This window comes from Sceloporus undulatus, chromosome 4 (genome assembly GCF_019175285.1).
Source record: "Sceloporus undulatus isolate JIND9_A2432 ecotype Alabama chromosome 4, SceUnd_v1.1, whole genome shotgun sequence".
NCBI classification, from domain to species: Eukaryota; Metazoa; Chordata; class Lepidosauria; order Squamata; family Phrynosomatidae; genus Sceloporus; species Sceloporus undulatus.
Genome location: NC_056525.1, coordinates 19,716,746 through 19,740,528, shown reverse-complemented (window position 1 = coordinate 19,740,528; position 23,783 = coordinate 19,716,746). Strand labels below are relative to the sequence as shown.

Below are 23,783 nucleotides of genomic sequence, written 5' to 3'. Positions count from 1 at the left end.
TGAGTCTCTCCCACAAACCTTTTTTAATTATTGATGTCCAAACCTTTCTGTCTCCCCATTTATTGTCTTTGCCACCCGCTCCAATAAAATTGCTACACCAATCTCCTCTACATAACTCAGTAAACTTGTGTTGTCCTTCCCTCCCTGCCCTTTTTCTTAATCCCCCAGAGCTCCAAATGTTGGAACTTTTCATAACAGCAGAGCAGTTTGTTTCACCCTTGAAGTTTTAGTTGCCCATTTCTGTATTTTCTCTAGCACTATGATATCCTCTCTCAGATGTAATAGCTGAAATTGTATGCAGTATTTCAAGTCACACCATAATTTGGATAGAGGTGTTATGGTTGGACCTTTTTCCAGTGTGTCTGTATTCAGTTCAAGGCTGCAGGAGTGTAACTGCACATGTAGATGTGGAATGTGTATTGGGTTGCCAATTGGGTTGCACATTCTTTTATGCGATGCAACATTGCCAATCACGATAAGAATTGTGCAGCACAATAAATTCATAACTGTGTAAGATCTCATCCCAAGTCTAATTTTTTTTTAAAATGTGATCATTGCAATCTGATCACAGTTTTGGAACTGAAAAAATGAGAGGGAAAGACAGAATCCAACTCAAGCAATCTGTGCTTTGTATTCAGTCATTCTGTCAAAGTTCACCTACTGACGCTTGTTAAGAATGTGTGTTCAAAGTTTGTCTTATCTGAAAAGCAGGAAAATGCACCAAATAATATTGGTACAGTAGGCACATCAATATTTCTTTTCTTTCAAGCTAAACAATACTTTTTTGCACATGTGTACACACACAAAACATTGCCATGTGAGTTTTATAAGGAGTTTTATCAGGAACAGATTCGTAGAAATCACAGTTCACCATAAAATGTTATTTTTTTAAACCCACCAAGATAGATTTAAATATTACATTTTTCATTAACCTGTTTTAAATCTGGACATTCCATTTCCAAAACATGATTCATTTGGATTACACAAAACAAAAAGGTGAAGGCAAGCAATCCAAAGTATTGTAAAATTTATTGTTTTAAGTATTGCAGCTTTTTAAGAATAGAATGACATATCATTGCCACTATTGGTTACTGTTACACAAGAAGCGTTTTACAACAGAATTGTGGAAATTGGCATCAGAGTACATATTCATACTAAAACAGCAAAATATAGATAATTACTGCATTGCATGTGCTGTCTATTCTTTACGTAAGTTTTTTTAAAAAAATCTGAACAAAAAAAATCAGGATTACAGGACTGCCTATAACAAACTCCAAAGCCAAAAGCAATGCAACTGGAAATTGAAGAAAATATTAAAATACAATGAAATGTGACTATAAGGCAGGCAAAGTGGACTTTAAATGTAGTCCTTCATGAACTTCTATATTACAGCAAAATTTTGAAAGCGCAGTTTACGGAAAACTGTGTTTTTCCTTCCCAACCCCTTTCGCTTTATGTAGTACATGGGGGAAACTATATATATTTATATATATATCTGAGTGCCACACAGATCATACAGGAGAAAATGAATTCATTCTGTTCTTAGTTCACATGTTTATGCTACACATCTGGCTTCTTTTATTCAACTCTTAGAGGGGAAATGGTGGATTTCCCCCCTTTCCATTAAATAAAGCATTTAGTGCAATTTTAAAGAGATTTAGATGTATTATAAAGATATTCCCAAGAAGGATATTGATTTTATCCTCCCCACTTTTGGCCAACCATCATATCCTTATTCTTAAAGTCAGTACTGGGTCAGATTTCTAAACTTAATGCTTACAATTGCTCAAACCAAGAACCACAATAAGGAAGAACCAACTCAGACCTGCCATTATTATCTCCAAATTCACATCCCCATACATTTTTTAAACAGAATTGATTTTAAGCTTAATCTCTGCTCTGCTTGAAGATACAGTGCAAAGATACTGTTCCCCCTAAATACTGCCTCATTGGTTTTAAAGCTAACTTGACTTGAAAAACCTTTGACAAATTGGCATATGTGCTCAGGAGGTTGCTAAACAGAAATGATGCCTTATGTCTTCTTAAAAGTTACTGTTTCACTTGGTTCCTTTTTCCATTCCTCTCCCCTTGAGTCAGAAGCACAACATTTTCATTGGCTTTTATCAATGCAGATTTGTAATTTGATCTGCCTTTATCAATAGTAACCTGAACCATAACTCAGTGGCCAAGCAGTTTCTCTTTAGTTAAAGGGGGGGGGGGGAGATCAGCATTCTTATCACCACTTATGTTGGCATGGTACCCATTGTGCACAAGTTTCTTAATGTGATAGTTCACGCCATACATGTAATAAAGCTCAACGCTTTTCCTAGCAGTTTCTGGAATAAATACAACCTGGCAACAGGTAACAACAGGTCTACAGATCATTCACAAACCATTCAGGAACTGGCACACCTGGACTTCATGAGTCCGGACTGATTTAAAGGCCAGGATGCCAGTTTACAGGTGCTGCTGATCTTAACACAAAAGTATTTGTAATAGTTATGATGGGGGCTATTTCTCATTGTAAACATGTACACAAGTGTAAAAAGAAAAGAGCTATGTGAGAAAACTCAAGAGCAACCTGGGTCCTTGGTCAGTCCAAATCTATGTTTGAAATTCTCTTGGCACAATTAAATTAAGGTTGCCAGGCTTTTTTATGTGGCAGAGCTCCTGGATCTAACTGGCAGAAGCCAATATATACCTCTTTTCCTAGCATGGCAGTGCTATGATGGGAAAAGCTTTGCCTGCAGTATTTTTAGCCTTCTGTTCAAAAGCCCTTAGTTGATCAAAAGGTGGCAAGGATAAATCCAAGGTGACAGCTGAAGTCAGGAATGTATTTGAGTGGTTGGTGGCTTTGGGATTCAATGTAAATTTTATATTTACAGCCTAGAGCTGGGGGAGGAAGAGATTAGGTTTTTTAAACTACAACTCCCAGAGTCCCACAGTCAGCATGACTACTGGATATCCTGTCTGAAGATTTTGAGAGCTGAATATCCTCCAACAATTCACTGATCAAAACTGGGACACATGTGGCCAAGTATCATCAGAATATGGTCAAAATGGCAAAGTTCTTAATAAGGAAGAATAGACCAGCTAGGAGAAAATGCAGCAGTAAACCTTTGCCTGAGCTTACTGGGAAGGGCAAGATTCTTCCACCTCCTCTCCTCCTGCTGAGTTGGGTACAAACTACTTTTGCACTTTGAACTTAGTTTGCAGCAATGGAAGTAAGCTGAGGACAAAGGGGGAAATTGAGAGGAGGATGAAAAAGAAATTGGGACATAAGTTCTGCTATAGCTTCGGGACAAAAATGCATCTATCCGTTTCTTAATTAAAACAACACAGCAAATGCAGTAAAATGCCTTTGTCTGCTGGCAGTTAGTTTAGAGAGAAAAATCAATCAACTCATCTTCATCATGTTTCAGTTATATGTTATTTGGCATGGTCAAATAACTTACACTAAGACTAGAGCTGATAACTAGAAATGGTAGCACAACAAACTAACCCTAAATTTAGAGGGATAAATCAATTAAAAGTATAAGCCAGGATGGATCAGTGAGAAACACTCATGGAAAGTGTGTAAATGTGTGTTGTAGTGGCTATCAATTAAGCAGTTTAGATAAATAAATTGTTTTTGGTTTGCCAGTTAACAGAAGCCAACACAGAGCAGCTGAAGCATTGGTTGTTGCTTCATCTCAATGCTAGGATAGACCTCTCCTTTGCTTCACTGCTGCATGTCAAGTTTTCTGGTAAGGACAAAGAAACCGGGCCAAGTAACAAAGCTGGCAACATGCCTCAAGTTTTGGAGAGCCCCTTGATCAAGATGTTGGCTGCTTCTACATGACAGAAATAATCTGGTTTGGCACCATTTTCAACTGCCATGGCTCAGCTCAGTGCTATGGAATTCTTGGAACTGTATTTGGTAAACTGGATTATTTGTCATGTGGAAGCAGCCGTTGCCCATGTGTCTTCCTCACAAGTGAGCCTTTCTCTTTGACACCACTGTTTCAGAGTGGCCCAATTCAGTTGTCTGCTGGACTCAATCCATACCATCACCCAGAGGTTAATCATGAAGGCAAGGCAAGTAGGCTCCTCCATGTAATCTCTCGTCATGGTTTGTCTGAATGAAGATAGTGGATGAATGCTAACCGTGAGGAGGGACAACAGGCCCATGAAACTCAAGAGGGATCAGTAGGGGGCTCCTTGAAGGTGCCCAACAACACTAACTCCTGCTTCTGCAGGCCCATGGCAATCCTACAAGATTTTCCCACTGTGTACAAGGCACTCCAGTGTGATTTTAACAACCTCCAGCCATGGTGCCAATTCTGCAATGATGGCAGAGCTTTTAGATATGCGGCGCTCATACTCTACCTACAACCTACAAAAAGGTGTGTCCATGTGTGTGTAGCAAACACACCAGTAAGATCGCAGAACAAAGAAAAGAACAATAACAACAGCAATGACAAACAACAAAAACACAGACATTACTGTTCACTCATTTTGGCTCAAGAGGGCAGTAGATATATTTCAGTCTGTCTTTTGGTTGGTATCCTTGATTACAATATCCACCACATTTTACTACCTTAGTGGAGTAGGATATGTGCATAAAATGTATTCAAGTTCCCTTGCAAACAATCCCAAGAAAACAGATGGCAAGACAACGAAGGAGCACCTTACACAACTAGGCACATCAAATTGGTTACAGTGGGGGGCAAAGGTACAATTAGAGAAAAGACACCCCACCCTCCAAACATAACTTAACAAGAGAAAACGGAAACCCAGGGATCTAAAAGCGAAAGTGACCACACCCTGGAAGTTCTTCTCACTAGCAATGATTGAATTCCCCTCTCCTTTGATTATTTTCTATTAAAGGGAGGATTTCTGGTTTTTGTTTTTAATAAGGCACTAAATAGACACGTCACATAAAGGAAAGATACTTCTTTTTTTTTTAAAAAAAAAAACTTCTAGAAATTCATTGACCTTGTAATCTTTGTGACTCCTTTTAGTTCTTTTTAAAAATCTGTAAATTGTAGGCATTGTAAAGCGATTATGAAAGAGCTATCAAGGAAGAGGGCAAGGTTGCAATGCTGTAAAAAATAAAAGGTTCAAAAACCGATTGCTAGGCAAAAAAGGCAAAAAATTTCATTTCAAAATGGCAAAAACTTCAAATTCATCTCTTTCCTGTTGTCATAATATATATCCAAACATTTAGAAGTTTTAAAACTGTTTTCAGGTTTGTTTTTCTCTTTTTTCTTCAAGTAATAGAAAAGTCACATAAAAACAAGACTTATTGCCTATCTATATCTTTCATTTATGTTACTTTACTAGTTAGCATCTGGCAGAATGTTATACCTTCCTTGTTTTTAAAACAATAAAAATATAATAAAGGTCACTCAGTACAGTTCCCTCTGCAAACAGTTGTTCCATTCAATCCAGTGCTCTTGCATTTTCCAGCAGATGGAACTCTGTAGCCATAAAGGTTGCCAACTTTTCAACTGCTTGTTGTAGCTGTGCCTTTATCACCAACTAAAAATCTAAGACCGTGAAGGACAGTTCTGTTGGTTTCAGAGCAAAGGGCAATATCTGGTCCAACATTCTGCTGTCCCCAGTAGCCAAGCAGATGATACCATCAGGAAATCCACAAGTAGGGCAGTAGAGGCTGCATCCACACTGCAGAAATAATCCAGTTTGACATCACTTTAACTGCCATGGCTCAATGCTTTGGAATTCTGGGAATTGTAGTTTTATGAGACATTTAGCCTTTTCTAGCAGAGCGCTCTAGTGTCACAACAATTACATATTCCAGGATTCCATAGCATGGAGCCATTGCAGTTAAAGTGGTGTCAGTGCAGATGCAACCAGAGTTAGCAGCCTTCCTCTGCTGTTACCCTCCACCAGTAACTGCCCACTGACAGATGTGTCCCTTGTGATCCATGCAGATATTAGCATATAATCGCATTTATATCTCAATATTGTTAAAGGCTTCACTTGCCAACTTCGTCCCATCATACTTCTGTTCAAGGCAGAAGAGGAGGACAAACGGGTTTGTTCCTTAGAGAGCTGGCAGCCTTTGTAGCTACAGATTAATACCTGTACACAACAGAGAGAACTGGAGTTTCATTCCCGTGTATGTGTGTGTTATCTTTCATTTCCTTCCTCTTGCTCTTCATAATTTATGCCTCTCACTCACTTGCAGTCAATCACATACAAATGCACCATGAAGGCTAAAGCAACTGATCAGATCTTTTATGCCTTATATTTTTTAAAACAATGTAAACAATAGCGTTGTAAGACATAATGCTTTATGAAACAAGAGAGAGGGAGAGAACGCTTATTAAAGATGGTGTGGGCTGATTTGTTTGGAGGAGGGTTAGATGCAAAACCTTGACACAGAACGATGCCGCACTGTAAGAGTTGTGGGTGAAGGCCAACTTGCAGAACACATAGATTCGCTTCTAAAGTATTAAGCACGATTCCTTACTCTTTACTACATCACTGAAGTTGATATGTTTCTATCAAAATGTGCACCCAGCCTCTTCAACTAGAATAAATAAAATACAGTTAACAACAAGAGGTGGTCAAAAAAAGAGATAATTCATTAAGGGCTGCTTGCTGAGCACATTCTATTTCTTTTAGGGTAGAGGAAATTGAATTCCAACACAACCTACTTGGGTTCAATAGGACTAGAAATGCTTGCCTTTTCTGCTTCATAGGCCTGCACCACCTCTGACCCATCAAGCTGAATGCAGTTCTCTTTAGGGCAATAGTTCCCAAACTCAATGGTCCCTAGAAGTTGGTGAACTACAACTCACCAGCATCCCCTGCCAGCATAACCAATGCCCACAGATTCTGAGAACTGTAGCCTGACAACATGGGGGTGGGGGGGGATCCGAACAGAAGATAAAAAGCAATGCTTACTCATTAGCTCTGCATCTGAGGACCCATGTTCAGGAATTATTGACCTAGGGATAAGGTTCCCTCCCCACTGCCTTTTGCTTTCTGCTAGGGACTGGGAAAAAAAAAGAATATGGAGGAAGGGCAGTTTGTGCACCTAATTGCCTGCAATGTATGGCTGATGGGCTGCATTTGGGCCCGGAGAGACCTCAGTTGGGGCAGAATATACAATACAAAGGACAGGACTTCTGTCCCATTAATTGGTACGTAAATAGAAGGTGTTTAAGAGTAGCATGTACTATATTCTGCACCTGCCATCCCCCCCCCCTTTTTTTTCTACATTAAGTATTAGTGGCACAGAGGCTTTGTCCTTCACCATCTGGGCAACCTTCATTTATGAAGCTTATTTAAAACCTTGTGGAAAACACGAGTTGCCCCAAACCAGGTTTCCAGGGTATTATTTTCTTTAAAAAATCATCTATAAGGCAGGTTTATGAGATCTTGATGCTTCCCGTGCTTTTATTACCTTAATTGTAGACAGGCAAATTAGCTTGATATTAAAAAAAAAAAAGACACGACGACAATTAGAAGCCATCACCCAGTCATTAAAAAGAAGGCAATTTAATGACTGCTTATGCTTTTATGGTCCTCCTGAAATTAGTGAGACAATAGCAATGGAGGGGGCTGTTCTAACTGCCTGTTAAGGAGGTTGGTTCTGCAGAGCTGTGACAAAAGAATATGTCACCTCTATGTGCTTCAAGGGCTCCAGAGCACAGAGAGGTTCCATCAAATAGAAGCTTCCCATTCACACCCGCTTTTGAGCAATCACTAGAAAGAGCTTGAAAAGTAACTTTTAAAAAAGTAATTTGTTATGCAATTTGTTACAAAGTCCCCCCCCCCAAATAGCTCATTAACATTAAAGCTTGAAAAATTAGTTATTTCTTGCTTTTTTGTTGTTCAATTCTTTTTAAAAATCTAGTAAAATAAGAAACAAGCCTTATTTTGGAGGGAAGGAGAATCCCCTCAAAATCCCCCAATACATTTTAGTTCCCTAAAGGTAACAAGTAAAAGTTACATGGGGGCAAGGGGAATAATGTCCTTACTACTTGTTAATAGGAGCACTGTTATGCCAACATGTTTTCCCAAAGTAACAGGTTACATATAATGGTATTTATAATTTGTTATTTCCAAGCACTGGCTAGGAAGGCCCATCTGCAGAGTTGTTTTGGAATCCTGCCTTTTTGTTGTCACATTTCCAGTAATCAGAAATGGTAAAAACAAATGCAAATTCAGAACTTTGAATTACAAAAAGAAAAGCAAAATCTTGTTTTCATAGGGAATGTAGAAGAGTGGATGAATTATGACCCTGGAGAACAGATACCTAAGTGCAACATGAAGTAAAATAAAATTTACAGGCACCATATCAATTGAGATGAGTGTATAAAAATAAGCCTCTTTTTGGTTTTCCAAAAGGCTCGCCCCCACCCTCGTACACAATGAAATTGGAGCTTGATAGAATACCATATTTGTTTAAAAAAACAAGGAAAGGGGAAATGAACACACACATGCGCTCCCTTCATAAGTGATGCATTGGAACATACACATTATGTATTCAGGTGTCTAACAATACAGTCAGGTGTCACAGAACTCATTTAGGTTTGAGACACAAACATTTGATTCTGGAGAGTTAAAAAAATAGCACAAGATACAGTCCTTTTATGATGTTCCTTCCTGGTCTGTGTTTTCAGACTTATAGGTGTTCCCTCCCGCATAATTCTTTATTCGTCTTCAACATATTTCTCTTAACAGTTTTGTGGTAGACATGATAGAGGTTTTTGACAAACACTAGCACTGACTCATTTATATTAAAAAATAGTGCAAAATTTTCAACATTTATATAAATAACTCTAAACCCCTGCTTTGTTTTTTTTTGTTTTTTCCTCTTCTTTCTCTTCTTCTTTTTACAATGTAATACATGCTTTTTTGAGTTGACGCTCAAAAATTGCCATGTTTTTATTCTAGTTCAGAAAAACACAACACAACCTTTTTTTTCTCAATAGGCCTCTTCTATTATAAAAATACTCCTGCTTCCCCAACACACATACAGTTTCTTTTCTTTTTTTAATATATATTTATATATATATATTGCAGATCTTTAAACAAACGTTTTTGTGCAAATATTTTTGTCTTTAAAGTTAAGTGAAATAAACAAAAAAGGTGTCACATTCACACACGCAGCTCAATTTGAAACAAAACTAAGGGTGTGGAAGGGGAAAAGTAAGAGGGCTGCTGTAGATTTCTTTTTTTAAAAAAAACAACAAAAAAGAAACCTTCTAAACAGAGCTCAACAAAGAAATCTTTTTTTGCAAGCTTTGTTGGCTTGTGCATTCAGACCAAACATAACATGTAAATATTTATACTACACAGAGGTGCAGAAGGGTGTTTTGTTCCATACACTCCTTCCCTCCATCTCTAGATATCTTGCCCTGCCCACCCACCCATCCAACCCTCCGGCCCCATTAACAAGAAGTGCAGAGTGTTTTTTTTTCCATTCGGTTTCTTTTCTTTTAAAAGGGGTGCCCTTTTTGTTTCTCTTTATCTTTGTTCCATGCCATTGTGCTCTCAAGGCTATTGATTTGTGACGAAGGGTGGAGCCTGCCCCCTTCAAGTATTGAGGGCATCCCGCTGTTGTTTTGCTGGTGCTGATAAAATGTTGAGCCGGGAAAGTGACCTATGACCTCACTGTATGTGGGAGGTGGTCCTTCCATCCTGCTGTTGCTCCCGTAGCAGGTTGCGCTGATACCCGAATTGCTGCTGGGAGGGCAGGGTCCTCCATATACTGAATGATCTATCAGGTCACTGTCGAAGATGGTTCTGTTGGGAGGTGCTCGGACTGACTCCCGGTTGAGTTCCATTTGCTGCTCTGGATCTCGGAGCTGCAGTGTGCAGGGCCCTTGGTAAGGAGGGGGCTCTTCTCCATCTGACAGGGAGATGGTGGGCGGCAGGTCAATTTCATGCTGCAGGTAAGGATATGTTGGCTGGAATCTGTTAAAACGGTCCCTCTGCAAGAAGGATGGAACTGCTAGTCTGTCAGTAGGCCTTGGTGTGTAGACTTGCTGCTGGAGACAAGAGAGAAGAAAACCATGATCCTTCTGTTTCATGTGACAGCCAATCAAGCTATGCTCCAAACTATGTTTTGACTCTGCGCCTTACCTCCGTTACACCATTTCCTGACACCGTGCTTTCCGAAGGCCACAAGCTTCCTTCCTAAAATTGGAAAGAAGAAGAAAAGGTTTTGAGAATCCCTGCTGGATGTTGTCCTTTTCCTCTTTAAACTTATTAATGCTTTTTGTTCATACAGTGTACTTCATCATACTAGATCCTTAATAATCCTTTTGGCCAAGGCAAGATTTGAACTTGGTCTTACTAATTCATTTTCATGTATATATATATGATAAGATAAATTGTAATGTTTGTTTTCTTCTGTGTAAGAACCCAAGTCCAGGACCAGCAACTTGCATAAGGGGCAAATGCTTGGGCTCCTGGACTGTGAAGGGCCGGAAGGCAATGCATTCTTTAAGTAACAGTTATGTGTCCAAGTGCATACCCAGTGCAAAGAAATGGATACATAGGACGTAATCAGGGACTGTCTGATTCTTTGCCTTTCTGCTAGTTATTCTGCTAGTTACTGCGAACCAAAAATATAAATAATCCCTCATGCTATAATTTTTGGAATCCCAGATAAATTATATGTTTTTTAAAAGTCTATACTTTGATAAGAGTTTTAGGAATTTTTTCTATTTCAGACATTTTCTGGAGGTGGGCTGTATAATAAAAACACTAGCAAAATAAACAAATTCTACAAAGCAGCAATACCTTTATTTGGTGACCTCCAGATAAAGTGTATTTCTGAAGTACAAAATACATAGTGCAAGTTTTCAAAGATACACTAGCTTCTTCATCAGGCAAGGATGTCAGAAATTGTACAGGAGGAAAAAAGGTTGACAGTGTCAGAGTCACAGGCCTATATTCTATCTCAGATGTTACTCCGTTGTTATTTAAGATGGTACAGTATTGAGGGATTTCAATAAGGGCAGAGGACATTTTTCCTCTTGGTCATGAGAGGACAAGGGCCAATAAAAGATAGATAATAATGTTTCAACTCCATTAACGACAGAAAAGTAACTTTCCTTGAGAGCCTGGTGTCCCTCAGAAGAACTTTTTTGACTGTTAAAGCCTGTGACTAACATTGGCAATTTTCTTACCGTCCTGTATGATTTTTAACGTCTTTGCCTGATGTAGAAGCCAGTGAAACTTCGAAAGATTACGTAATGTATTTTATGCTTTGGAATTGGCTTAACAAAGATATCGCCACTTTTTGGATTTGACAGGATTGTATACAGTGGAGAATCCTGCACTCATGAACTTATTGAATGGGAGAATTCACACCCAGTAATTATTTATTTAGAAATACCATGCCCAAAGGGTATATCATTCCTTTGGTTTTTACTTACTACTCCAGGAAAATGTTAGGTGAACAGGACAGAGCTACTTCCACCACCTTTACCTTCCCAGAATACTTCAGACTCTAACATAGTGTATACTAGAGATTATCATGGCAGCTACTTTGCTTCTGTGAACTGTACTGGATGTAAGCACTCATTCTCACTATTTAACTGTGGAAGAGGCCCTGGAGGTGTTTCTCAATCTAGCACTGAGAAGCATTGGGCAAAGCAGATGAATCAGCCACTGTCATAATTTTCCAAGGAAAGGGGTGCTGGTGGTGGAGATGGGTTCAGCAGTTCCATACTGGAAGGGCACATGCAACAAGAACACTGGGAGATGATCCTACGTAAAAATCCCTGACCATATGCACAAATTATTGACATCTGGGCCATATTTTATATTCTATCTATGCATTAATGAGTCAACATGTATTATCAGAACCAGGATGGTAAAGTGATTTGAGCACTGAAGTACTACTCCAGAAATCATGATTTGAATCTCTGCTCAGCCATTGAAACCTTGGTCAAGGAAGGCAAAAGCAAGCCCCCTCTGAACACATCTTGGTAAGAAAACCCTGGGATAGTTTTGCCTTAGGGGTCTCCGTATGTTGAATATTACTTGAAGGCACACATCAACAATATATCATTTAAATCACTACCTGATCTATCAAAGTGTCTAAGACTAGGGTCCAAAACACACTGCAGAAATAATCCAGTTTGAGATCACTTTAACTGCCCTGGCTCAGTGCTAGGGAATCCTGGGAATTGTAGTTTATTGTTGCTGATCTGTTGCAGAAGCGCAAAGGTGGGATTGTCCGTTGTGTTTCTAAAACGCAATTGAGGCTTCCTACTTTTCTTCCATCAACAAAGCGTGCGTGGAGAAGCAATTTTTTGAATTATGGGATATCCTGTGATTCAAAAAATGGCTTCTTTGTGCATGCTTTATGAAGGAAAGCGGAAAGGACAATTGTCCTTCACGCTTCTGCAACAGTTCAGCAATGTTTTGGCAACGTAAGTCCCTCGTTGTGATTCCACTTGAGCTGCTATGGCTGCATCATATGGAATCCTAGGATTTGTAGTTTGGTGAAACATTAGCACTCTTTGGTTGATATTTCTAAACACCTTTCCCTAATGTGTAAATCCTAGCATTCTGTAGGATGGAACCATGGCAATTAAAGTGGAGTGTAGCACTATAACTGTGTAGAGTGAAAGAGCCCCAAAGCTGTACATTAGCAATTATAATTGCTCACCAGAAGTGGAGGCTAAGACTGAATACTTCCAATTGAAGTTAGAAGATCACACTTCAGTAGCAATAAGTTTTTCAGGGGTGTCTGAAAAGCACTCTGGAACAGGTGACTGTACACATGTGCTTCCTCTAATGCACTAACTAAGTTTGTTGGAATGTTGTGCATCTGGTCAACTCCCCAGGTTTTCTATGGGTTGTCTGGGAAAGCTAGAAAGCTTGGCCTATGGTTTTGGATAGGGAAGGAACTATAGAACATGTTTTAAGTATCTAAGGACTTCTTACTTCTAAGAAATCAAGGCCTCTAAGCGCAACCCTTCCGCAATCTAATCCTTGGGAGGCTCCTCAGTAAGATTATAGGATGGTAAATATATTACAACATGTGGTTATCTCAAAGTGGTGTATAATGGAGCAATGGGGGAACAACGTGAACTTAAGATTTTGGTTTCTTCTATCTTGCCAGGGATTTCATCCATTTGTTTTGCCTTTTTAAAAAGTCCTTGTGTATCTTGATCTGAAGCATAACATTTCAAATTGCACAGTTTAAAGAGACAAGCAGCAGGTCATATAATTACTAAAATGGATTTATTAGACATATTGTTAATATTAACTATATCCTTTAAACAGTTCTGTTGTCTGTGATTCACAGTAAGATCTTTGCTATAAAGTGGGGTGTAAATAATTTAATACATATGTAGACTGATATCTTGCTTATCCTTGCAAGAGGACAGGGTGTTACATATAGAGTCAGCCCATTCAGTCCTTATGATAATGCTGTAAGGTAGGTAGGGATTTTGGAGAAATTTGTGCGCTTTGTATTTTAATGGCAACTGATCTAATTTGTGCTTTCAGACTTCTACACAAACTGGCATGCAATTATCCTTTGGTTCTGACACAAATTTCTGACATAGTTCACTGATTTTTTTAAAAAAATTGCAAAAATGCACACATTAAAGAAAAATAGATACAAAAATGCTTATATTGAGGAAAACAACATACAATAGGCATATAAGAGTGGTAATTACTTACAAAAATGTGCACATTTAGGGGAAATGCATACAGATATCATGGGTACTTTAATAAAAAACATGTAATATGGAAATTGGATGGAATGAAGCTGTGCTTCAAAAAAATGCAAATGCTACAGAAAGCAACTTCTAAATTTAGGCTTTAGATGCATGTGTGTATCAAAGAAGAAAAGCAACTGAATACCATGTTTATATCTTAAGCAATACGATAATTAACAGCCATATTCACAGCATGATACTTTGCTGTTGTTAAACAGCCTTGAGTCGGCTTCAGCTCATGGCAACTCTATGAATGAGACATTCCCAAGCCCCCCTTAAAACCTCGTGACCTCCCGAATTGAGTCTAGCCCTCTGGTTCACAGTATTCCTCTTTTTCTATTACCCTCCACTAGATGGATTTAAGCAGTTGTTCTACAATAGCCTGCAATCTATGGTATGCGGCCCAGCCATGACCTGAATCAAGTGCCATAGCATGTGTATGGTGTTCCTCTTATTTCCAATACATTCCCAGTCCAGAAGTAATCAATCATTAACTTGCAATGCATTCATATAAGACACAAAAACTAACAAATTGTGGAAGCTTCTTTCTACTCTTTTTATGGCTCCTGATGATATTTCTGAGAGCCAGCATGCTGTAGTGGTTTGAGCACAGATTAGGACTCTGGAGACCAGTATTCAAATTCCCACTTGGCCATGGAAACCCACTGGGTGACCTTGGGCTATTCATACTCTTTCATCCTCAGAGGATGGCAATGACAAACCCCTCTGAAGAAAGCTGCCAAGAAAACCGCCTCATAGGTCTGCTTTAGGGTTGCCGTAAATTGGAAATGATTTAAAGGCAACCACAACAACAACAGTTCTTAGAAATCAACAACTCCTTGAAATCTTAGCAAACATTTAAGGTGTTGCTATGCCAATCAATAACTGTCTCCATCCAAATTTTTTTTGTTCTAGCTTGCCTCTTCTCAAAGGCTAAAGGTCATACATAACACAACAGCTTTGGGAAAGATGCCCAGATACCGGTACAAGATGTAACTGCCAAGAAGTTATGACCACAATGCTATAAAATACAACTTATATGCAATTAGGAAGTTGTCCAGAAATTGCAATGCAGTCATATTTAATTTCAAAAGAAGATCCTTTTTTGGAAAAATAAAAAAGGATTTGTTAAAATAGAAAAAGTGAAGTACATACAGTAATGAAAACAAAATCCTTTACGAACTTATGCTTTAAAGCAAGGGTTGGAGAGGAGTCATTTGAACAGAACATACTTACAAACTCTATAAAGTGATTAATGCCAGCTTGGGGGGAAATGGATGACTCCTTTCATCATGATATCTCTATATCTGTTTCCAATGTACAACTGGTTGACAAGATGCAGTTGATACACCTTGATTTGATTGAACCATTTTCACAATGTATTTATCTGAGATCAAGTAAGTTTAAGTTTCACTGTTTGAGCCAAGCAATTCATTTGAAAAGAGAACAAAAAGCAAAGCAACTTCAGACCATTCATCAAAAATGAAAAGTGAAAAGTGAATGGGGACAAAGAAAACTACATTATTTTTATTTTCAGGTTATTTATTTATTTATTCCACACTTTAGCCCCCAAACCAAGACTTGGAGCAGCTCAGGTTTAGCCTTTTTCTAGTTTAGCCTGTCCAGAAATTGGAAGGTAAGATCCCACAGGGTAGTTATACAAGGCCTCTCATTTGATATGATTAATTAGTAAACACCACAAAGTTATGGGAAGTGGATGACAGGAAAGATTATAATTGAAAATAGGTAAGATTAAACAAAAGTGGGTTTAAAAATGAAAATATATATCCCCCTTGTATATGTCACTTGAGATAAGTTATACCCTAGAATGCTGATAAGATCAAGGATTTGGAAAACAATGAATTGCAATGTTAGTTTCATATGGTATATTAATTAAGTTGCTATATTTAAGTTATGTAACTAATACAACACCCACCTTTCAGAAAACTGTTGCATGTGGCTATGAAAATACTTAGTCATTGAAGTTGGGCCTGCACCTAAGTTTTTACTTCTAAATTAAAATGCACAAAAAACAAAACAATAAAAAATTAGAGGGACACACACAAAAGTTCCACCAGATGGTAGAGAGAAAATGGAACTGGGACTGTTAATTTTTAGGGGAAAGTTTCCATGTATTGTATTCCCATTGTTCTCTGTTCCATTAGATTAATTTAAAGAACATGGAACCATGGCAAAGTTACAGAATCTTTTTTTTTTAATCTTGTGATGAGGTTTCCTTATTGAAAATGATTTTGCAGACTGACTTATATCTAGATTGAAACTTCCCTTTGGCAGGGACAGTGTCACAAAGTCACATTTTACATATACAATACTTCTGAGTTGCTCTGAGCACTTGATGTGCATAGTATCAGTAATAACTACAAATTTCTTCTTAGATAAGGAAGCATTACTATCTCTAACAGGGCTTCCTTGGAAAAAAGAAAAGTTCACCAGGGGGAATTTTTGGCACACTTATTTGAAGTAAATATCAGTGAAGGAGCCAGTGTGGTATAGTGATCTGAACACTCAACTATGACTCTGGAGTCCAGGATTCAAATCCTTGCTCAGCCAAGCAAATCCACTGGGTGACCTTGGGAAAGTCACACAATCTCAACCTCAGGAAACCCTGTGATAGGCTCACTATAAGTTGGAAAAAATTTGAAGGCATATAACAACAATAAACATCAGTGAACCTTGCTACAATTGGAATTTCACTTGGCTGCCTTAAAAGCTTGATTGATAACAGTTTAAAATACTGGGCAGAGACGGGAATCACTGTGAGACATACAAATGTTTATTTTGCACCATCCCATTGGGCAGATTTACTAAGTGGTGAGTGTATCACTGCCTTATGCTCACTGGTTTATATTTAATTTAGCAGTGGGCACGGCCATTGCATGATCCCATCTGGTGCTCCAATTCTTTGGGCTGATGTCAGACTGAATACTCTACTGTAGAGGAAGACATGGATGGAGGCAGCTGGAGGTTGTCACGCAGTTGAAAACACAGTGGAGTTTTAAACACTCTACTTTCCTAGCATTTTAAAGGGACTTATGACTCCTTTGCATACAATAAACATGCATTTGTCATCAGTGAATTCAACCAGACTAAATTTCCACTTATACTTTTTCCAGCAAAAGAAAAAGGCCAAAATAACACCCCATTATTCATTAAATAAAAATTCAGATGATCTATTAAATAAAGTCATAATCAGAAACTGAGACTGGAGGAAGAAAAATGGAATGCCAGGACTGTTTATTTAGGATCTGCTGTCCAAATCAACTGCTTACATTTCTGCTATGGTATAAATATAATCCACCCTGTACATTCAGATCCTCTGGGGACATTTACTTCAACTGGTCAGGACTAGGTTGGGAACTGACACCAGAAGGACCTATTTATTGGCTGCCCCTAAACTCTGGAATGACCTGTCAGGAGAGATTTGACAGCTAAGCATGCTCTCTGGATTTAAAACGGTATTAAAGACCTATCTCTTCTGACAGGCCTACCCAGTCGATTTTAAACTATTAATTTTAAATTGATATATTTTAAATTTTATGTCTGGATGATTTTAATGTTTTATGTGTTTTAACCTATGTGTTTAAGTGGTTTTATATGTTTTAATCTATGCTGCACCTTGCCTCATCTTTCTATAGAAAATCATGATTTACAAGGGGACAAAAATTGCAAAAGATAAAACTATAGAACTGGTTCATGGTTCCATACAGGTTAGTAACCAGGCTTACAATTGGCACTTAATATAAATGTGTGACCAAAGCTTGACAAAATATAACATACTGTTAACATTCTGTACTTTTCTTTCCCTCATCGTTGTCAGTATGGAAAAGAACAAGTCAATTACAGCTATAATAAACACTAGCAGAGTGGCACTAGGTGATTTTAGGTACAAGTTGAGTCTCTCTTATCTGAAATGCTTGGGACCAGAAGTGTTTTCTAATTTTGATTTTTCTGGATTTTGGAATACCTTTGTTTGAATATACATACATAATGAGGGATATATTGGAAATGGGACTCAGGTCTAAACACAAAATTCATTTAAGATTCATATACACCTTATACACATAACCTGAAGGTAATTTTATACAATGTATAAAATAATTTTGTCCATGGGCAAAATTATTTTGTTTCATGGACAAATGATGTTTCAGTGTACATTGAAAGATCAGAAAGCAAAGGTGTCACTATCTCAGCATCCCATGAAATAAGTTTCAGTTTTTGCAGTACATTGGGCCCTTGGTATCCACTGGGGTTTGGTTCCAGGACCCTCTCTGAATATCAAAATCAGTGGATGCTCAAGTCCCATCAAATATAATGGCACAGTCAAATAGTATCCCTTATATAAAATGGCAAAATCAAGGTTTGCTTTTTGAAATGTATGTATTTTTTTTAAAAAAAATCAAGCTGTGGATGCTTGAATCCATGGCTAAAAAATCCATAGATATGGAGGGCTGACTGAGTTCCGAACTGCAGATAAGGGAGACTCAACCTATATATTAGTTGCAAGGTATATCAGTTCCAAGCTTGCACTGCTTGCCCCCCTATCACCCTTTTGACAAACGCAATATAAATTCTAAATGTTCTACAACCCTGTGCCACAAAACACTTCCTTTTCCCACAGGTAGATGGTGACAAACACTCCTGATTTTACTATCAATCCTCCCATACTTGCTCCATGTTGAATGGAAGCTTTCTGGTGTCAAACCTTGGAAGGAGTATTAACACCAGAAGAGCTCCTATTCAACTTGCAGCAGCTGTGGGACCAGCAACAGTAAAATCAAGTGTGTATTTACTTTTGTCACTAACTTCCCAGTCTCTTCTGGTCCAGCTTCTCATAGCCTTACAACAGAGCATACATATATATCTGTTGTTGTTTGCCTCCAAGTCTTTTTTTGACTTCTGGCAACCCTAAGGCAACTCTATCACAGGGTTTTGTTGGCAAGTTTCTTCAGAGGGCGTTTGCCACTGTCATCCTCTGAGGCTGAGAGAATGTGACTTGCCCAAGGTGACCCTGGGGGTTTTTATGCTCAAGTGGGGGATCGCACCATAATCTCCAGAGTTGTAGACCTGTACTCAAACTACTACACAACACTATACATATACATATATATATATATATATATATATATATATATATATATATATATATATACCGTATTTTCTGGCGTATAAAACGACTGGGTGTATAAGATGGCCCCCAACTTTTCCAGTTAAAATATAGAGTTTGGGATATACTCACCGTATAAGACTACCCCTCTTCCAACGCACACCAAATAAAAATTAAAAAAACATCAGATTTGATTTCAATATGGTAATTTTAATTCAAATGACATGCAGGTACTTAGCAGGAAACCTTGTTGTATACAAAGCCTGCTTGGATTTGTCAGCTCTCCCTGCCTGCCCAGACCTCCCTTTCTCCAAGACTATCAAAGCGGTAGCTGCTTTCATACAATCGTCGCATATGATGGGGATGCGGCTGTGGCTGTTTTTGAGCTCCCCTCACTATATGCAGCGACCGCAGATTCTCCATTCTGGCTCAGAAGTTTCAGCACCGGCCCTATAAGATGACACCCGGAGTATAAGACGACCCCCAACTTTTGAGAAGATTTTCCTGGGTTAAAAAGTAGTCTTACACGCCAGAAAATACAGTATATACAATAATAAAAATAATATTAAAATAAAAATAACAGAGGTTAATGTTATTCATTAATCTTGGCAATACAACAAAAATAAAATCTGGTAACTGGTAAGCTGCCACATGGTCCACTAAGGCTCACATGAAAATTTTTGTCTTGGTGATGTCGGCTGTACTGTTCAGTTGTCCACTGAGAGTGAGTGCAGTGGCGCTCAGTATAGAGTTGCAAGATTTTTTCCCCCTCCAAATTTGGAGTTTTAAAAAAATATTTTAAAGTTTATTATTGTTTATATTTTGAATTAGATATATATGGGGGCACCAAAATCTTTTAAATGCTTAGGGCCTCCAAAGGTCTTAATTTGGTTCTGGGCAGGAACATGATGTAGAGCACTTGAAGGATATTCCTCCTCCACCATTTAGTGACGTCACACTACTGCAACTGTTGTTGTGTGTCATCAGACTGACTGTGACTTATTGTGACCCTATGAATGTGAAGCCTCCAAGAGGCTCAGTCATGAAATGTAACTGAAATTACACTTACATGATAAAGGCTGGTTCACTGTTAATTTACAACTGTACTATAGTATAGTTGTACCTTTGCTGCTGGGGAAAGGAAATTATTATTTCCAAACTTGTTCTAATATTTTCACTACTGGGCCTACAGCTTTGCAATTTTTCTTATGATATTTATTATATTTATTTATTGCACTTATATCCCACCTTTCTCCCAAAATGGGATCTAAGGCATCTTACAATACTTTATAAAAACAGCTAAAACACTGATTGCAAAAGTTAAAAGAGAATTAAATAGCAGAATTGGATCAAGCTAGTCTATGCTACAATATAATGACATTTTGCAGCAGCTGTTAATGGAGGATTACAATTTTCTAGCTGCATGTAACAAATACAAATCAATCTGTGAAACATCTGTATCTTGAAAGTAGGTTTTTGCCCAGCTGAACATGTTGCAGAGCCAGATCACTGACTGATGAAGCAAAGAATTGTCTTTTCTAACTAGGAAAGTTCAAAGCTAGAAGATGTGACTTTTCTGAACTTCAGCTCTAAGATAAGAGCTGGCTACCATGGCCATGGTTGACTAAGGAATTCTGGCAGCTGTAGTCCAAGAAGGTAACTTTTCAATTTTTTGGAGCAACTCTTGAGAGATTGAAGCCAGAATCCTTCAAGACATCCTATGTATCTTTTTTAGGTCAATATGTGGGGAACTGAACCTAGAACATGCAGAACAATGTGCTATAGGGCATGTCTGTCTGAAAGCTGATTGCATTCATACTGCCAGGGGATTCAAACTCCTGTCTGACAGAAACCTGGGTAATTCAGGCTGCAAGTTATCAGTTGCTGACCTCCTTACCACTGAGCTACAAAGCTAATCCCCTAAGGCAAAATGCTGAAGTGCGTCCAGAGGTTGTTTTCCTTCTCAAAGAGCTATTTCTTAACATCAAACATTTGCTATTTCACAGAGTTGAGGAGAAAAGATGTATGGGTAAGACGGCTAACAGATGCAAAAAAGTACATTTTATTTTATTTTATTTTATTTTACTTATAGCCTACTTTTCTCTCAGTGTGGGACCCACAATGAAGAAACCAAGAATTAATGATGGGAGAGGGAATGGTAAGAAGGCTGTAAAAAAATTGCATTTCAAAAGAGTGAGTATGATGTTGTTTTAGTGTAACATTTCTAAGGCAATACTTCCAGTTGCTTTTAAAATGTTACCTTTACACAATATATTGTTACCCATTTTCAGAGGAATTTTATCAGAATTAAGTTTTACACTATAATCTTAGCAATTAAAATACTTTAAAAAATAAAATAGGTAATGAAATAAGTCAAGGGCACTGCACATAAGAAGCACAACACCCTAGTTTTTGTTCTTCTGAATAAATAAACAGCTCAGTGAATTACGTGGGTTTACAAACTGCTTTCAAAAGTTACTTTAAACACTACAAATAATAATAATAATAATAATAATAAGTTTTATTTATAAACCGCTATTCCGTGTTGATCATACAGGTAAAAATTGCAAATTCCCTTAGCTAGGGAATTCTGGAAGCTGTAGTCATAAAAAGTACCTTTCCAAAATTCTAAAAAGTTACTTTCAATGTACAGGACACTTCCATCTCTCCATGAAACCTTTGGTTTAGATTAATAATTTGCACATAACACATACTGAAAGATAGTTATCACACATTACATGTTTAGGTGTCCACTTCAGTTATCCACATGGAGTGTATAACTATATAAATTAAAATGTAGAGAACGTAAATAAAAATAAAGTGAATAATTTTCAAACTTCATTTTTTGCTGGTTAGATACCCTACAAGGTCCCCGTTCAGCTCTAAGATCCTACAAATCTAAGACTGTTAATATACTGATCAATGTGGAGTGTGTCCTTTGTTTTAGACAATGAGGGAGTTTTGTTACCTTTTGCAATGTGCAGTAGGAATTGTACACACTGATGCACAATACAGTTCAACAGCATCTGGAAATCTACACAATTCCCACTTTGCTTTGCAAGACCACACTCAGCATAAGTATGAGTCGTAAAGCTTGGTTAAGTTATTGTTTTGGACTACAGCTCCCAGAATCCACAGCCAGCCAGCAGTGTTTCCAAGCTCTGTGAATTTCTTGTTATACAGTCTCCCCTCCCCATATGCAGGGGATCCGTATGGGGAAAAGAGCGTATGCTCAAGCCCCATAGAAAATAATAGGGTGCGGTTACCAGCATCAGTTTCAACATTTTATTCCTACCCAAAAGTTTCTCTTTAATGATAAAACATATTAAAACAAACAAAGTATACTTTTGTTCTCCTTTAAAAAATTTTTTTTTAGTAACATATAGCATCAGTGAAACGGCACTTTTGCACTATAACACTATAATTCAAAGAATGAAAAAAAATTAATAGAAAATTTGACATTCAAACCATAGGACCACCTTAGCAAACCAAGGTTTTTTAAAAAAATAAATAAAAAGAAAACCTTGAAGAGCCCTAGCGCAGAACCATGAAATCACTACAAACAGCTCACAAAAAGAATGGGGCAAGTGGGCAAGGAAGCAACAACTTCTGACAAAACCCAGTGAGATCTATCACAGGTAGACAACCTGAAACAGCCAGACCACACTTGAGTCTTGGAACTGTTACTACTTATTTTTAATTAACTTTCCAAGCTTCACTGTAATGTACATATTAATGCCAAGTGTACATGGATAGGTCCAGTTAGTAGATTTCTTTCCACATTGCAGCCACTCTTTTTCCTGGCCAGGAAACAACTAGATGTTGAAACTCCTTGGTATTTTTTAAACAGCTGGCAGGTACTCCTCAGCATCCAATACACCTCCTGTAATTGCTACATACAATAAGAAAGCAGGCACTGTACATATTGAATAGGTACATCTTTGGAAAGAGCCAATTTTGGGATGCTTGTACATCATGCATACTGCCAGTGTTTCTTCCTTTAACACTGAAGACTATTGGTTTGCACTAAATATACTTTTAAAAAAATCCTGTCTGCATGTCTGAAAGATATTCAAAGTAAGAGAGCTGCAGTCACTGAAAAGGCACTGTGAGACCGAGAAGCAACACTAATTTTTCACATACCAGTATAAAGACGTCTCTACATAATTAATGGAAAATATATGACAGAGGACCTTGAGCGTGCTGCCCCAGAACTTGTTTACATGAAGGTGACAGATATACTCACACTGCACAATTATAGCAGTTTCAGACCACTTGAATTGCCATGAGGCAGAATCTTGGGATTTGTTTGTTGTGGTATACTAGAGAGTTCTTGTGCCATACTTCATCAGTCTAACAGAGAATCCTGAATATTTCACCAAACTACAAATCCTATAAGCCCACTGGGTGTAGCCACAACATTAAAGTGGGATCAAACTGTTGTAACTGTAATGTAGATACAATCTTTCTTATGGTTGACCAGTGTGGTCTGGTGGTTTGAGTGCTGGACCATATATGACTCTGGAGACCAGGGTTCAATTCCCAGTTCAGCCATGGAAACTGGGTGACATTGGAAAAATCGCTTGCTTTCAGACTCAGAGGAAGGCAATGGATAGCCTCCTCTGAACAAATTTTGCCAAGAAAACCCCATGACAGGTCTGCCTTAGGGTCACTATTAAGTTGGAAATAACTTGAAGCCACACCACCACCACAACAAACCTACTGGCACAATCTAAAGACCCTTACCTTACCTTTCAGAGACTATGAAGTGTTCAACTAACAATTTAACAGCTTATAATTTGGTGCTATTTATACTTGTTAATGCCTCCAAGTGCCTTTTTAAAATAAATATTAACACAATACAGGAATAAAGACTGATCCTTAGAGCTGCAGTTACGGATTATAACCTAGAGTTATGGATATGTAACTAGTCTGTATTTAGCAAGCCTACA

The 23,783-nt window shown here is 38.0% G+C and overlaps 1 protein-coding gene across 2 annotated transcripts in view; it reads right to left on the bottom strand.

Moving 5' to 3' along the window:
• Nucleotides 1-1,010: 1,010 nt before the first annotated feature.
• The window catches only part of PMEPA1 (prostate transmembrane protein, androgen induced 1), a 123,531-nt gene continuing 100,758 nt past the window's right edge, over nt 1,011-23,783 (bottom strand). The window contains exons 3-4 of one of the 2 annotated variants that reach the window (XM_042462999.1): nt 10,105-10,158; nt 1,011-10,010 (exon numbers count right to left, since the gene is read on the bottom strand). In XM_042462999.1, the coding sequence (XP_042318933.1) occupies nt 9,459-10,010; nt 10,105-10,158 (606 nt within the window). In that variant the 3' untranslated portion in view covers nt 1,011-9,458. The remainder of the gene's footprint in view (nt 10,011-10,104; nt 10,159-23,783) is intronic. The other variant, XM_042463000.1, reaches the window with a different exon arrangement.